We start from the raw sequence: 15,885 nt of genomic DNA, 5'->3' as shown, positions 1-15,885 counted from the left end.
CAGCTCTGCTTACAGCCGCTGTCCAAGCTGGCTGGGGACTAAGTGTGCAATGAGTACATTGCCCCGGACAACTTAGCAATGGACACTGCCATACTGGACCCCCCAGCCAGCCACCTCAACTAGTTGACCTGGACCTGGTCCCTCCTCTGGAAGCACGAGGCAACATCCCCAAGGCCAGCACACACTACCCCTACAGTTACCCCAATCGAGTTCCAGAGCCAATTCTGGAGGCAAGGGTGAGAGCCCACCATGTCTAGCTGACAGATGGACCATAAGGTGGGGGAGAGAAAATAGCAACGTCAGGAATGCATTTCCACCTGTTCCCACAACTGAGGTGTTCTAAGGCCCAGACACCCCCAAGGATGGGTGACCTACAGAGGTGTTGAACTGCCCTTTAGGGCCTGCTGCCCATTCTGCCCCTTCCAGCTGTGGGAAATCTTCAGGAGGAGGTTTCCCCAAGAAGTTGGAATCTTTTAAGAGAGAAAATTCTAGAACAACCCACCTCCAAAAAAATCCTACAAACTTCTGGGCATTCTCAGCCAAAGCACTGATATCTGTTCCCCTGCAAAGTTATACAGTATCAGTCCAGAGTCTCAGTTCAACCTTTGCTGCTACCCTGCCTCTGATGAGGACTCCCACGAAGACCTGTCCCCACCCCCAACACACACACCTGCAGTGCCTGCCTCTGTCTCCAACAAGCCAAAGAACTAACCCCCAGCTCCAAGGCTGAACTTCTGGGACCTCAGCACAAAAGGGATGAAAACACCAGGTATCTTACCTTTACTGTCCCCAAAAGTGATGTGCCACCCCCTTACTCCCTAGTTTACCTCTCCCAATGTCAGCCACATGCTTACACAATCCTCCCTTTCCCAGGCCTGGCAGAGCTGATGGAATCTTTGCTTCTTATATACTCAGTCTAGGGAACTGTACTGTGGGCTGGCTCCCTTATTAAAGGTGCCTTTCTTGGTCAGCCTGAAAAGGTATTAGACCCATGTATTCCCCTACCCTCTGTAGGAGGTGGCCAATGAGTAAAAAGAACTTGAGGGGAGGGCAGCCAAAGCTGTCATGGAGGAAGAGACCTCCATCCCTGCCTGGATGCCCCATTCTGCTACTCACCACAAGGAGCCTGTTTGCAAACCAACACTGTTTTATTGTCAATTTAACCACCTGAAAGAGTAGGGAGCCCATGATGCCCCAGAGGTGCTAAGGACAACTGGTGTCTGGGGTCCATGGGAAAGATGGGTCAGTGCAGTGAGAACAGCTCGGGTCACCACTGGGGCCTGGGTGACCAGAGACAGGGTCTGGAGGACCAGAAGGGGGCATGGAAGCTGCCAAGGAACCCGTGGAGCTAGGTCTTGGCTCCCCCTGGCTCATCTGTAGGAGGCCAGTGAGGGCGATCAGCTCAGGCCCACTGAGCCAGGCGGTGCAGCAGCCAGGGGATCGTGTGGGGCTGACCTGGTGGGACATGATAGGGGGCGGGAGCAGCAGCTTCAGAGATCCCATCACCTGAGGAGAGAGGAGGGGGAAGTGTCTCCTCCCAAGCCCTGCATGAAGGCTGAGATGAGGCCAGGACAGAAAAAGTGCTCACCTGCTGAGGGGCCTCAGACAGATAGAGGGGAACACGCTGCCCAGGTGGCAGCAGAGGGTCTGAAAGAAAGACATCTTCATAGCACATCACCGGGAACCCTGGGGAGAAAAAGCTGTTAGGATGATAGGCTGCGCTTCCCATCCCATGGAGCTCTGCACTGGTTCCCTGAGGAGCTCATGAAGCATTAGTCCTGAGAGCCTGAGGGGACCAAGAGAAGTTACCTGCATCCCTGGGCGCCTGCTCACCATTCTCAGGTACTGTTGCAGAAGTCAGTGGTCTGCAGTCCCTGCCTGAGGCTGCCTCGTACAGCGGCCAGAAGGAAGGATGACACAAAGTGCGGCCTGAGAAGGAGGCACCAGAAGCACAGCTGGGCCGCTGTGCAGGGACAGGAAAGATCACTGGAGTTTCAGCCTCCTCCCAGAGCATCCTTGTCCCATCCCGAGACCATAGCCATAGGTGCCTCTTACCCATGCCAGCTGAGGTCCTGCTGTAGCCTCGTAGTTGGGGTCCCATGGTTCCAGCAGGGTCATCCTTGAAGAGGCCACCTCCCAGGCCATCTGGGGGGAAAGGGGAACTGGGGGGGGGGGGGGCTTGAGGAGATTAAAACAGGCTCAGGAATCAGTCAAAGGGTATTGAGGAGGCAAGGCCCAGTACTTACCTGGGGTTCCTGGGGACTGCTGGGCCACCAGGCCTGTGGGGGGCAGGGCCAGCAGCTGTTCTCTCTGGGTCCAGGAGGGCCTGGGGGACCGGGACTGAGGGCTGCGGGGGGCAGGGGGGGTGTACTGAAATGCCCCAGTCATAGCTTCCCCACCTTTCCCGTCCAAGTCTGAATACCTTGATGTCAAGGCCAAAGGTGCCTGGTGCAGGGAGACTGAACATAACCATTGTTCGGTATGGCCCACTGAGTTTCCGCACACTGTGGGACACCCCCTCCCCCCATACACACACACACACACACTCGTTGGATTTCGCGCAAGTACCTTCAGCGTGCCCCTCACCTGTCCTGTGGGGGTGTACCTGGCTCTCCCAGGGCTTCACCTCCAGAGTTCCAAGCCTTGCCAGGGTCACCGAATGGTGAGGGGCCCTGTTCCTCAGGCGCCTGCTCCTCGCCCCCGTCCCATCGCCACAAGGGCCAGGGCAACATGCCGCGTCTGGGGGGAGGGAAGCGCAGGGCCACACTTATGTGCCCCGTGCTAACGAGGCCTCCCACCCCTGGCCTGCACTCAGTATCAGCCTCCCTCAGCGTTTGGCACTACCCTGCTGGTCTGGGTGAGCCCAGGATGCCGGCCCACCTCACCCACCTCGCAGGGCCTCGCAGCAATGCCGGCGCTCAGTGCGTTTCCAGCGCGTTTCCGGGCCACGTGGCATGCGCTCCCGCTGGGGTACCGCGGGCGACCCCTGTCGGCAGGGTCAGCCCAGCCTGGCCTGCCTTCAGCACCATGTGAAAGGGTGGCGCTGAGCAAAGGTCACTTTAGAACCCAGCTGTGGACGTGGAGGCGACCCCTTTCCCACAATGCATTGGTTTCACCACTTTCGTTAGCAGACACACACAAACGAGACCAACTGGCTTCTTTATTGCACTTGACACAACATCTGGTGACCCATCTTCCATTCCAGACCCTCAGCCACACCCAGAGAAATCCAGGCGCCTTGCTGGGCAGGCCTGCTTCCAACCCCTTGAACAAGAGGTGCATGAGAAACAGGGCTAGGCCTGAGGCTGCCCTCACCAGCCCACCCTCACCAGTCCTCGCTAGAGAGCAGAGCCCAGGCGTGGCTGTCTTCTTTTCCTGGATCCTAGGCAGGTCGTGGCCCTGCGCCCCTACCTCAACCCCTAAGACTGCTCCAGCAGTGCTTGGACGACAGCAGCGATGTAGGGGAGGCCCCTTCCCGGGGCCCCCTCCTCTTCCAGGATGTGGTGGGGCTGGCACATGGACTCCTGGTGGGGAGGGGCCCAGATTAAGTACCCCTTTATATCTTCTTCTCTGGGCTTCCCAGCCCTTGGCAGAGGGCAGGGTGAGAGACACCCTAAAGGAGACTGGTCAAAGAGAGCTGACAGGATGGTCCTTAAAAATGTAGGAGGTGAAGGTCAGGGGCACCCTGGACATGGCTTGGGGACAAATGAGATGCAAGGAAGCTGCCAGCAGATAACATAAGGGAGATGACACAGGGACCAAGGCGTAGGGGGGAGGAAAGACCTGTCATTTCCAGAGGGAAATGCTGGAGTAGGCAGGCTGGCACATAGAGCCCAATGGGCACTGCCAGGACTGGGCCTGGCCACAGTAGGAGCAGACACAAACACACACACAGGCAGTCACAGTCTGTACAATTTATACAAGAGATAGGGACCCAGCCTGGGCCCTGCATCTCCTACAAATATAGAGTTCTCTCTACAAAATATAATTTAGCCCCCTATATAGGGGGTAGGGAGTAGGGGGTGAAGATAGAGTGAAAATAGGAAAGTTAAGATCCATCCCCTCTGGGGGAGCAGAGGACAGGGCTGGGTGGGAGAGAGCATGAAGGCACCATCAGTGCTGAGATGGGAGGGGCCAGAGGCTGGGGGCCCAGGGTCCGGGGGCACCAGAGTGGGGCCTCTGAGGTCAGTGTTTGTGAAGGCAGGGGGGTTCACTAGTGTCTTTGGTAGGGGCTGAAGGCACCACTGGTGGGCATGGGGGTTACACATGAGTCTTATAAATAGAAATAGGGCAAGGTGGTGGGGGAGAGGTGACTTCAGGTCCTAGGAACCAAGGAGCCGAGTGTAGACGACATAGAGCAGCAGCATGAGGACCACGTAGAAGAGGATGAAGCCGCCCAGACCAGAAGGGGGCCAGAGGGGTGGGGGGGCCCTGCCCCCCACCCGCTTCACGGCCTCCAGGGTGGTCCACAGCCCCTGGGCGGTGCCCTGGAGGAGATCCGAGGGCGAGCACAGGTCAGCCTGGGAAGGGAGAGTAGGACAGATGGACAAGGACAAAGGGCAGACATCAGCAGCAGCAGGACAATTCTTTCCACCCCCTGCCCTCACATGCCAAGGCCAGAGCCACGCCAACATGCAGAGTGCAGGGAAGGGAGACATGCAGGATAGGGGCTTCCTTCTGGGGAGCAGATAACCACTATGAATGGAACCCTGCCACCCATGCAAAGGGCTCAACTAAGCCCAAAATGCCACCACTCTTATGGTAGAAACCAGCCCCAGGCTCCTGAGATCACCACCCCATACCTCAGGCACACCCATTTTTCGACAGGCTTCTAAGAAACTCTCCACATTCTTCCGAGACTTGAGGGTACTGAGTTTTGGCTGGGGATGTGTAAGAAAGGAAGAAGAGAAGAGAGTAAGGGAGAGGCCATAGAAGTCCCCTGTTCCATCCCCTACTTCCCACCCTGGGCCCCAACTAACCACAGCAGGTGAGGGCACATGAATGAAGGGCACAGAGCGGGGCCTCAGCTGGTTGGCCAGCTGACAGAGAATGACGCCATTGGCCAGAGCCTCTGCCAAGTCCTCAGGCAGGGGCCGCTGTAGCCGTGACTCAAGGATCTGAAAGGGAGGGAAATGGGGGTGGAGGGATGAGAACATCAGAGTCAGCAGGGAACTCCAGCCTGCATCTCCTGTCCTCAGCCAAAGCACCAGGGTGGACAAAGAGGATATTGAGGAAGGCCAAGAAACTCCAGGAGGTGCCATGCTGAGCCCAGGTCCCACTCGTGCAGATCCCACCTCTCTTACCTGGCGCAATTGAGCCATTAGCTCCTTCTCATCCAGAAGCTGGGGGGGTCTCCGAGGTCTCAAGACAGAGTCTGGTGAGGAAGGACCTGAAGAAAAGGAGGGTGTGTGGGCTGTCTCCACTACCATTGTTGACTTTGTAGCTGGGTTGCAATGTCTGGGACCCACATCTCCTGTCTCTGTGCTTATGGGATTTTCAACAAAAAGAGACAATTGACCAAAAAACTCCCAGGCCAAAAAGGGTGATTGCAGCCTGGGGATTAGTGCCGGGTTAGCACTGGGTTAGTATTGGGGAGGGGTGACCCACCTGAGCCACTCTGAGAGGAAGAACGGAAGAGGAAGCTGTTTGGTCTCTGAATGGAGCCAAGTGGCCGGTGAGCAGGCGTTGTCACTGGGGATGGGCAGGTGAGAGAGACATTCCTTCAGTGTCTCACTCTTCCCTCAGACCACCCCTCACCTACACAAGCCCCCATCCTCTTCCCAAAGCCCCTGTCATACCCGGTCCAGCTATAGGAAGGGACTCCTGAGAGGTGGGGGCTGAGGCAGAGGCAGGAGCTCCCTGTCCCCCTGAAGCTCCCAGTGGGCTGGCACTGGACTTGGGCATGCCACTGAGGAGACAGAACAGGTATCAGAGGGAATTGTCAGGGGGAAGGTGTGCAGGGAGAGGACTCAGGGAGGTGCAGTCTGGGAGGACACATACTTGTAAGTGGCCTGAGTGGATGAGGCAGCAGCACCTCCACCAGCAGCCCTGACCCCCAGCTTCAGAAAACTAGAAAGTGAAGGAAGAGATGTGGGATCAACAGTGTTAGGCAGGGGGCTGCCAACCCTGAGGGGCAGAGTAGCTCAGGAGGGCTCTTTTCCACTCATTTCCAGGGCCCCCATCCAGAAGTAACCCCTGTGCCCACACCTGTCCTTCTTGGGGGCCCCCCACACTCCACTCTGTTGCTGTTGCTGTTGCTGCTGTTGCCGCCGCTCACGCTCCTGCCACAACTGCAAGGTGTCAGGGCGCCTACGCTCCTCTCCAGACAGCTCCTCCCGCCTAAGGGGCAAGGGCAGGATGAGAGGTAAAGCAGGTCAGGAAAGAGGAGGGAGGGTGCAGGGAGATGGAGTAAAAAGAGGAGGTGCTGGCTCTGGTGGCTCTGGTACCTGCTGCTTGGTGCCTTCTCCCTGTCCCCTGCTGCAAGGCTTAATTCTGGTGGCTGCTGCTCCTGAAAAAGAACAGCAGAGGGGCTGAGGGAATACCTGATCGAGAAGCCTGCACTGGTCCCTCCCTCCAGCTTTCCTCTCACAGCAGATAGACATTTGGACAAGGGCTGACCTCTCACCTTGGCAGCACCTCGCTCTTCATCCTCCCCAGGCATGTGGCTGTCAATGAAGTCAATCTGCTCACTGTCTCCATCAGCTGGAGAGGCAGAACACATCAGCAAGCAGATGGGGGCCTTTAGGCTTGTCCATTCCCCTCAACCCCAGGGCCCCTGACACCACCACTCACCACAGCCATCCTTCCGCTCCCTGGGCCCCCGAGGCTCCCGAGCCAGCTCTGAGATCCTGAATGACAACTCCGAAAAGTCATCCGTTGACTGTAAATGCAGAAATGCAGAGATGGAAGACAGCCTCTGTAGTACTGGGGGCTCATGGGTTCAGGGCCTTGGGGTCTGCTGCTAAGCCAGCCCTTCCCCAGGATACTTGGGCAAGGGAAGGAAGAAGACAGCTCCAGCTGCCATTTGCTACTCTGAGATTTAGAGGTAAAAGGCAAAGGGTCCTGACTTAGAGCTTCTCCCTCCGGGCTGAGATTGCCAATGTCCCTTGGAAAGGAGGCACTTACCTCATTTCCAGACCACCTCTTGCTGCCACTGTCAACACTGTGGAAACCTGAATCCAGCCCGCCATCATACCGACGTCCCGGAAATAAGTCCTCAGCTGGGCTAGGGCCAGCCAAGGAGAGTTGGTCAGTCCTATACTAGGCAGCAACCCCCCCCCCCCATCCTCCCTCTGGAAACCATGGGGACCCTGGTGCCAGGAAGGGGCATTAGGGATCTAGGAGCTTCCTTCCTTCCCACATCCTTATTTACCAGGGACTAAAACTCGGGGGGCGGGAAGGGGCCAGGTCACCCAGTGCAGCGCCCCCGCGCCGCCCAGCCTCTGTTGATAAGTACTTGAAGATGTGAAGTTTCCCCTTCAGGCAGATCTAAGTGTGAAGAGGAGCATGGAAGGAGTTAGGGAGAAGCGAGGGGGCACCCCAGATCCTGCTTGGCTACCAAAGGGACCCACCCCTACTCCTGTCCAATCTCAACCATGCCTCCAACGTCCACTCCAGGCCCACCTCTTACCTGGGCAGGAGGGCTTTGCAGGGGATTGCTATCCAGCAGAATGACCTGCAGGTGCCTGAGGCGGCAGAAGGAAACTGGGATGCGGGAGATGCGGTTACAGGAGAAATCCAGGCGGACAAGAGGAAGGTCTCCCAACTCTGGGGGTGGGTGAGGAAAGAGTCAGGAGTATGCCCAAGGGGGGACCTTGTGCTCACTTCCTTTACCCTCTGCTCTGGCCAGCTAGTCACCCCTGGCTGGCTGAGGGCACTACCCAAGAATAGCCTCCCTGTTCCTCTTCCCATGCAGATATGACCCACCTTCATGCCTCCCCTCCCTCATGAGATCTATCAACTTCACCTCCTATGCATCCCAGGTACTGCCTCTATTTCTCCTCCCTGTGCACTCCCCACTCCAACCACTCCTTCTTTCTCAAGTGACCATCACAAGCCTCAAACCAAACTAATACTACGTTGCTCAAAAACTTTCCATGACTAGCAAGCAGCTGAGACTGCTGAGGATAGGTGAGCTGTGCCCCACACAAAGACATCCAGGCAGGAGGGACTACAATCCCACTCGCAATTCACTAGCCAAGCTCTGTCCCCTGGATGAGACTGTGCTTGCTCACAGGTAGGGGGTATATTTGTCTGATCTGGCTCAGCCCATGTTTCCCACCTCACTGCCTATCCTCATACCACATCAGAAAACCCTCCAGCCCCTTGGCTTCTGGGTCTTTCCACATGCTGTTTGCTCAACTAGGAGAATGCCATTGTTCTGTCCACACATCTTTCAAGGTTCAGTTCATCACCTTCTCCATACAATCTTTCCAGACACTACATTGGAATTCACTGCTCCCTCCTCTGTGTCCCCAGGACATTTTGCTGGGGTCTCTTTTATGGCCCAGATAGAACTTATTTGTACCCCAACTGACTTAGAAGAGAGCCAGCATAGGAGTAAGGGGGAGTCCAGAGAAAACAGATGACCACCTGACTCCTTTCCCTTGTTCTTCAAAACCAAGGTTAGCATGGCACAGATCCTTTCTGCCTAACCCTGGCTTGCCTTTCTAACTGCATCCATGCTGGACCAGGTTCACTCCCACCCACATGCTTTGTACATGGGGTTTCCTCTGCCTGGGATGCAGAGGGTAGATAACTCTCCTTTAAGGGTCAGCTCCTGCTGCACCTCTAACGTGAAACCTTCCTCAAGTTCCCCAACAGAGCTGGTGCCTCCCTGTGTAGGTCCTGTAGCTCTCAAAGTATCCTGTTGTAGAACTTCCCTCTGCTTGTTTCTCCCATTAAATTAAGATTTAATTAAGCCATTAAAATTTAAGAGATGGCCCCAGATCTCAATGACATCACTCACATTTACCTGGTCCCCACCTAAAGCACAGGGAACACATACACAAAACAATGAGGGCTGAATAAAAAAAAAGTATGACTGCTTTGGAGCAGAGGCTATCAAATGCTGGGGTGCATCACAATTAACTTGTTAAAATGGGGCTGCTTCGGATCCAACATGAAGCCCCAGATTCAGGCTCTCTGGGGAGGAGATGCAGAGCATCATCTGACTCGGGTGTTTGAGAGCTCCTGGGGTGAGTGATGACACTGGGTAACCTTAAAGGCCCCTGTGACCTTGAGATTCTACAGGGTCCCCTTTCTGTATCTTTTTCCACATTTGTAAAATACAGCTAATAACCCATGCCTTGCCAGCCTCAGAGGGTTGCTGGTCAAGAACAAATAAAGTAATTTAGTTTGTTTTATACAATGCAAAACCCTGGTCAACTAAGCATTATTTTTCTGGGGAAGATTCCTTTTTTTCTGACTTCTCCAAAGTAGTCTGTCTGTCTCTTTCTCCACCCCCTACCTCCAATTCTTCATTTTCCTCACCATCAGGCAGGGTGCTGAGCTGGTTCCTTCGAACATTGAGATCCCGCAGGGAAGGGAGGCTGCACAGCTCTGTGGGGAGGGACTGCAACTCATTGCTGCTCACATCCTGGAATGAGGAAAAAAGTAGAAAGGGGCCACAAGACCAGGAGCATCAGAAACTGTCTCCCATCTCTGGCTACCTCCTTTAGTCTTGGCCTTGCCCCTAGGACACATCCTGCCTTTCCTCAACTTCTCCCCCAAAAAGGTCCCTGGAGCCTGGCTCTACAGTCCCTCTTCTCGCCCAGCTCCCATTCTCACAAGCTGCCGCAGGCTTCCCAAGGTGCTGATATCGGAAGGCAGGGCTCCCAGTTTGTTGTTGCTGACAATGAGTACCCGCAGGGGCAGCTGGCAGATATAGGGTGGCAGCGATGACAGCTGGTTTCGGCTGTGGAAGGAAGAAAGGCAGTGGGCTCACTCCCCAGGCAGAGCATCCCAAGTGTGCCCCTCCTCTAAAGGTCACTAGGAGGGTCACCCAGGGTATTGTGCACTGGTGCTTGGGGCTAAGGATAAGCTGCACCCTCCCCTGGCCCTGTCTCCTTACCTAAGGTTGAGGTAGGTGAGAGCTGTGAGATTCCCCAAAGCTGGGTTCAGGCATCTCAGGCAATTGTGGTAGAGGCTCAGGCCCTCCAGGGACACCAGCTGGCACGCTGCCTCTGGCACCTCGGGGAACCGGTTCCGGGACAGGTCTAGGGGAAACAAGTGTGAGGGGAGAGCTGTGGAGAGGCCCAGCCTGGACAGGAGGACCTTGAACTTCTCCAGAGCCATATGCCCAGCCCTCTACCTTCTCAGCAGACCTGAAGAATCAGGCCTATAAACCTGGGCTACCTGGAGAGAGAACAAAGCCTTCGGCAAACTGGAGCACATTCCAAGAATGACCAGAATAACAAGGGAAGGCAAAGGTCTTAGGGTCACTGGGCTGGAGAAGCCCAGACTAGGGGGGGTGGGGACAAGCCATGAATGCTGTCTTCAAACAAACAAATGAAGGGCTATCCTGGAATGGAAGGGTGGCTGGATTCTATAACTCTTGTAGTTTCCTGTTGCTCAGTGATGCCAGAAGAGGTGGAAGGCAAAGGTCATAGGAAAGTGCTAGTGTTCCGAAGAAAACAGCAAGATGATGAACTGGGAGGCTCAAGGTAAGAATATGGACAATCTCTGCGGAGACCAATGAGAAAGCCTATCCTTCCTCAGGGGTCCTGTCTCCCAACCTCAACCTGTATTCAACCCAGGGGGGGAAAAACAAAGATCATTGAGCCTGGCTCTGGAGTTAGGGCTCCCAACACTTGACTGGTTTTTCACCAGCTCCTGGTGAAAACAGCCAGCCAGGTCCAAGGATCTATTAAGTAATAGACTCCTGAGGACTAGGAAGGAAAGGCAAGTCAACCAAGCTGGAGGTGAGAGCTAGAGTCCTCTGATCCCTCCCATCCAAGCACACCTTCTTCAGGGCTCTCTCATTCCCACCCTCTTATAGCCCTACCAACCCTCCTCTACTTCCTCTCTTACTGCCCCCAGACTTCAAGCAATCACGTCCTTTGCCTGTGCTTTGAACACAGTGACTAAAGGAGAGGGTAGAGTCTATTACTGTCCCCTTAACTCAAGTAGTGGCCTGCCAGTACAATGCAAGGACTCAGGCATTTGGGTTCCCACCAGTCTGGAGGCACTCACTGCTTAGACCTCTATGCCTGGGTTTATGTTTCTTCTGCTTGGCCTGTATCAAGAAGGGCCTACAGCCTGCTGGGGGAAGTTCTGGGCAGTAGTACTTAGGTGGGCTTCTTAGATAGTCCTCTCCAGGGAGGAGTGAGCAAAAGCAGAGGGGAGGAGAAGCTGGGGTATAGCCCCCAAGGAAATGAGTCTTGTGACAGGAAATGAAGTAAAAACAATCTGTCAGGTTCTGTCTCTGGTGGGCCTTGTGTTTGCCAGAGCAGATGACAGCCTGATGCCCCAGAAATCATTCTCTCTCCCTCTCTGCTCCCAAACCTGGTACACACAGACCTGTCACAAGAGAAGACAGTTCCAGAGAGGGCAGAAGGACCAAATGCAGTCCTCCTACTCTCACCGTCTGCCTGCCTGCTTTCTCTGTATCCACCAAATGTGTGTGCAGATACAGGTATGGATGAAGGGGGAGGAAAACAATTTATGACAGAGTAAGTGGTTGGCTGGGGCAAAGAGTAGGAGCGGAAGGGAGCCCAGGCAAGAGGAGGCAGGGCACAGGATGTGGTCTGTGAGAGAATGAGCTGCACTTCTCCTTTGTGAGAGTGGCCCCTCCTCCCATCTCAGGAGTCATCCTACTATCAGGCACCAGGAATAGAGTCCAAGGGATATCAGGGACCTATACCATAGGTAACACACATGGGAAACACTGATTCAGAAAGAGCTGGGAAAGCAGGAGGAGGAGTTTGAAAATGACTCTGGCAGCAGAGTAATGAAGTTTTTAGTCTGGGTTGGAGCGTAAGAGGTATGGAGGGCAGGGTATGGGCAACACTGTGTTTTTGTCACTTCCCCTTTCCACCCCAAGCTATAAGCACCCTGCTTGAGGAGAGGAAACAGAGAGTTCTGGACAACATAGACCCCACCTGGCCTAGAACCTGGGCCCTGAAAGTTCTGAGAATTCCCGCATGGAGAGCGGGGCAGAGAGGTGTTCTCAGAAAGCTGGGATTTTCCCGCTTCACCACACAAGTTCACTCACAGGAGAACTGGCTGCACCCTGAGCGGGAATGCTGGGGGAGGAGAGTGGGAGGGAGGGAGAGCTGGGAAGATCGGGGAGTTCTTGGTAGTTTTCCCCAGGAGTCCACTCACAGAGACAGAGCCCTAAGGAAGTAAAGAATAACATTTGGTCTTTGTCAAAAAACAAGCAAGGGGGAGGGGAAAGAGAACAGACATCGAGTGTTGCACAGCTGCTGAGGTCAATCTGGAGCTTGGAGGTTAGGCGCTGGGGGAGACATAGAGGATGGCTCTTGGGGCTCACTCATTCCCTGAACTCACTCACTGTATAGTGGGTAAGTCAGTTTACCCAGCAACCCAAGAAAAATGGAAAGGTTTAAACTGGTCCTCCCCAGGACAGTGGGGAAAGAGAGTCGGTCTGTGCCCACTTGAGTGTTTGCAGGTTAGTAGGCACCTGCTGGGGAGAAATGCAGTCCCAGGGCAGTGTCAACAGGGCACTCTCATCCAGCCCCAAGTCCCACCCTGGGCTAGGCTGGGGTGAGGCTTCGGGAATGCAGTCCTCCTCCCTTCTTCCAGCCCCTCCACACACACACACACACACACACAGCTGCCAGCCCAAGATCATAGGTTGTCTCCAGAGCAGCTGAGGCCTGACTCACCTGTCACAGTAGAGTCCCCCAAACCCCACCATCAACAGACACCAGGGTGGAGGAAGCATGATTAGAGGGATCCTGTGAGTGGGGAGTGGAAGGATAGTCAGACAGTCTCTAGGTTTCCAGCACTCCGAGCCAGGAGATAAGATTTCCTTCCTTTTAGCAATTGCCTCAAGTCTCTTCCCACGGGGAAAGCAGAAACAGAAATGGGAATTCTAGGGTCCCTATGAGGTCACAGGCTCCATAGTGACCTCACACACGCAGAAAGGAGGAGGAGTCTCAGATAAGGGGTTCAGGAATAATAGGTGGAAGAGTTAGGGAGCAGAGGGGAGGTGGAAGATATGCTTCTTTCCCATAGGCTGGCTGGCCGAAGAGTGTAGGGGCCAGCGACCTTAGGGGGCGGGACTGCTAGCAAAGTAAGCAGAAACATCAGGTTGTTAGGGACAAATCCATGGGGAGGAGGTCCTAAATCTGCTGGGATCTCGGTGGAATGGGGAAAGAGCTGCAGATGAAGTGGAGGAAGAGAAAGGAGTCATTAGAGGGGTTCATGGGGGCTCCTTTATGGAACGATCAGAACTGAGGTTGAAGAAACCATGCAAATAAGCAGACCAGGTAAGGGGCGGGACCATTCTACAGAGGCGCCAATATGCAAATAAAGAGAACCGGAGGGCGGGGGGGAGGCTCACAACATTAGGCTAGGAACGCTGGGCTTTCGGAGCAAACCAGAAACACTTTCAACTTCCAGTAGTTCTTAAGGTGGGGAGGGGGTGATAGCAGGCTTATGCAAATCAGCAGGATCGAGAACGCCGACAGGTGGAGTGCGAGACTCCCCAGCCCCAAGAGAAGCAAGCACAGGGGCGGGGTTATGCAAACAAGGGTCCCGGCTGGGCTCAAGGGCCGGTGCACTCACCAGCCTGGGTGATGTCTGACAAGTCGTAGCTGCGGGCCGCGCCCCGAGGGAAGTGCTTCAAGCGCCGGTTAGACAGGTTCAGGGTCCCGGTAGCCACGGCCTCCTCGAGGGCTCGCTCTGCACTGCGGCTCCCAGGCAGACCCGGAGACCCTGGAACCGAGGTCGTGGCCGCCGCCTCCTCACCCCCGGCGGCGAGTGAGGCCGCCACTGCCGCCGCCATCCGCTCCCGGCGGCTACCGCAGCCTGACTGATGGGACCGGCCGTCCCTTCCCCCCTCCTCTCCTTGGAGCCGCCGTAGTTACTTCAAGGGGGAGGAAGTGGGACCAGAGATTCGGTGGACCAATCGCGGTCCCTAGACATATCGTAAGTGGCTAATCACAACCCGCCCGGGGGGTGGAGACTCCAGCACTGGAGAGAGGCGAAAGAAGGGAGGAGGAATAGAATGGAACTCTCGTCAACGGCTGACGCTTCAGCCTGACTCGCCCTGTGCAGCCGCACCCAATCACACTGCTTAGGGCTGGAGATGGAGCCAATAAGATTTAACCAGGAGGCGGGGACGCCGGCGCTCATCTAAAAGTGATAGGGGCTGAGAGACAGCAAGCCGCAGTCCTCTTCTAATGAAGACCAATCGCAAGCCAGATACAGGCGAGTGACTGTCAAGAAGGCCAATTAGATTCTCTGGAGGGAACCTGGTTCGACCTCTTCTCTGAGGGACGGCTCTACCTACCAATAGCATGGGCGAAAAGGCGGTCCCTTCGCTAAGGAGGCGGGTGAGCTAGAAATTTAGAACTGAGGTAAAAAATGTGAGCGCTGCGCAGGGGCTGAGCTAGGAGCATTTCATAGGCAAAAGTAGTGTGTGCGAGCTGTATGTGTTAAAGAGCGAGCCAGCTTTGAGGGCGTGAGGTAGACTGGGGAGAAGCGACGCCGAGACTAGTGCGCAGACGGTTGTTGCGGCCGGAACGACTGTGAAGGCCATTCTGGCTGCGGAGGCTGAGGCCCTGCGACAGTGTATGTGGAACTCCGGCGGGCGGCTTCCCGGAGCCTGGAGATCTCCTGAAGGGAGCGTTCCGGGAGCCCAGGAAAGCCTAGAGAGCTACCGCCCGCCTGCCAGCCCAGCCAGAGGAGCGCGCCGGGGCAGGAATTGTGATGACAAGACTGGGGTTTTAGGCTAGAAGGGACCGTCTCTCATCTAGAAGTCCACCATTTTACAAATGTGGAAATTGAGGTGGAGGGAAGTGGATGAGTTGGCAGGAGCAAACAGCAAGGTGCTGACAGCTTGCACTGGAGCCCAGGCTTCCCACTGCCTCAGCTTTTACCGTGGGCTTTTTCTGTTCTCACCCTCTGCCGCCTGGAGTGAAGTAGAGTAAATAAAAGGGACCCAGAAATGAGAGGAAGCTGACTGCTTTTTCTGTCCGCTGAGAGATCTAACATCCTTTTAGATGCCTTGGGGACCCAAATAGTCCACCTTAGTGTGTTAATAGTTGCCTAACCACTCAAATCACATCTCGGACGTTGACATTCCTAAAGATTTATTGAATTATTAAAATTTCATCTTAGGTAGCCCAAACCAGCTGTTTACTAGTCACCGTAAGGAAGTTTGATTAAATGGATGACAGGCTGTTCGCCCAGTAAACCAAGTAATAGTGAGCAGCTCAGGGCTGGCTGACCAGACTGGATTCCTTTGTGCCCCTGGAAGAGCCAGCTACTACTTGGATTTATTGGTGCAGATCTGCCCCTACCTGGACAGACACAACCCCAACTCCTGTTTCTCATAAATATCACTCCCCCACTCCAAGACGCTGGGAGATATCCTAAGCTTTCAGAGTAAATCTAACCTTTTCTTCCACCATTATAGGTTGCCCTTCACACATGCAGTGATGTTACTGACCCAGGAAAGCAGTCTGCTTTTCGATGTGTATTTTTCATGAGACACTAAAGAAGCTGTGCTGAATTGCTCCAACTTTCATCTGGTGCATGCTTTTGTGAGATAGATGGTCGTTAGCAGGGTCACCTTCCCCCTCACCTGTCAAGCTGAGTTTATACCTTTTTTTTTTTTTGGACTTTATACTCTTGAGCTACAAATGCCCAGGAGGCTGTGGCTTGCTGAGATATGAAAAATTCACCAGTGTTTTT

At 54.8% G+C, this 15,885-nt stretch overlaps 2 protein-coding genes across 3 annotated transcripts; both read right to left on the bottom strand.

The window, feature by feature from the left end:
* Window positions 1-1,132: 1,132 nt before the first annotated feature.
* Window positions 1,133-3,137, bottom strand: SAP25 (Sin3A associated protein 25). Its single transcript, XM_081133800.1, has 7 exons — window positions 2,890-3,137; window positions 2,587-2,739; window positions 2,247-2,347; window positions 2,056-2,162; window positions 1,810-1,963; window positions 1,589-1,686; window positions 1,133-1,506 (listed from the first exon to the last, which is right to left on the bottom strand). Exons 2-7 carry the CDS (start codon window positions 2,730-2,732, stop codon window positions 1,204-1,206), a joined length of 909 nt encoding a protein of 302 aa, XP_080989926.1. The 5' UTR covers window positions 2,733-2,739; window positions 2,890-3,137; the 3' UTR covers window positions 1,133-1,203.
* On the bottom strand, window positions 3,127-14,047 carry LRCH4 (leucine rich repeats and calponin homology domain containing 4). Of its 2 annotated transcripts, none has more exons than XM_081133799.1 (18): window positions 13,753-14,047; window positions 10,073-10,217; window positions 9,790-9,916; window positions 9,493-9,598; window positions 7,631-7,767; window positions 7,373-7,488; window positions 7,126-7,225; window positions 6,793-6,880; window positions 6,626-6,702; window positions 6,447-6,508; window positions 6,208-6,339; window positions 6,001-6,069; window positions 5,799-5,908; window positions 5,608-5,691; window positions 5,304-5,389; window positions 4,980-5,117; window positions 4,803-4,880; window positions 3,127-3,524 (listed from the first exon to the last, which is right to left on the bottom strand). In XM_081133799.1, exons 1-18 carry the CDS (start codon window positions 13,970-13,972, stop codon window positions 3,420-3,422), a joined length of 1,980 nt encoding a protein of 659 aa, XP_080989925.1. In that variant the 5' UTR covers window positions 13,973-14,047; the 3' UTR covers window positions 3,127-3,419. The 2 variants fall into 2 exon arrangements, with proteins under 2 accessions (XP_080989925.1, XP_080989924.1); XM_081133798.1 differs by having other exon boundaries at window positions 3,141-4,520.
* Window positions 14,048-15,885: the final 1,838 nt, after the last annotated feature.

The sequence above is a fragment of the Miniopterus schreibersii genome, assembly GCF_964146895.1.
Source record: "Miniopterus schreibersii genome assembly, chromosome: 3".
Lineage (NCBI taxonomy): Eukaryota > Metazoa > Chordata > Mammalia > Chiroptera > Miniopteridae > Miniopterus > Miniopterus schreibersii.
Note: the sequence above shows the minus strand (reverse complement) of the source record. Positions and strands in the feature narration are given on the sequence as shown.

Coding starts and splice junctions, on each gene's coding strand:
- SAP25 (XM_081133800.1), bottom strand. CDS start 2,732: ATGTTGCCCTGGCCCTTGTGGCGATGGGACGGGGGCGAGGAGCAGGCG. Junction 2,348..2,586: donor GGTACACCCCCACAGGACAG/GTGAGGGGCACG, acceptor TGCCCCCCGCAG/CCCTCAGTCCCGGTCCCCCA. Junction 2,163..2,246: donor GCAGTCCCCAGGAACCCCAG/GTAAGTACTGGG, acceptor CCCCCCCCCCAG/TTCCCCTTTCCCCCCAGATG.
- LRCH4 (XM_081133798.1), bottom strand. CDS start 13,972: ATGGCGGCGGCAGTGGCGGCCTCACTCGCCGCCGGGGGTGAGGAGGCG. Junction 9,599..9,789: donor TGGGAAGCCTGCGGCAGCTT/GTGAGAATGGGA, acceptor TCCTCATTCCAG/GATGTGAGCAGCAATGAGTT. Junction 7,489..7,630: donor TGCAAAGCCCTCCTGCCCAG/GTAAGAGGTGGG, acceptor CTTCACACTTAG/ATCTGCCTGAAGGGGAAACT.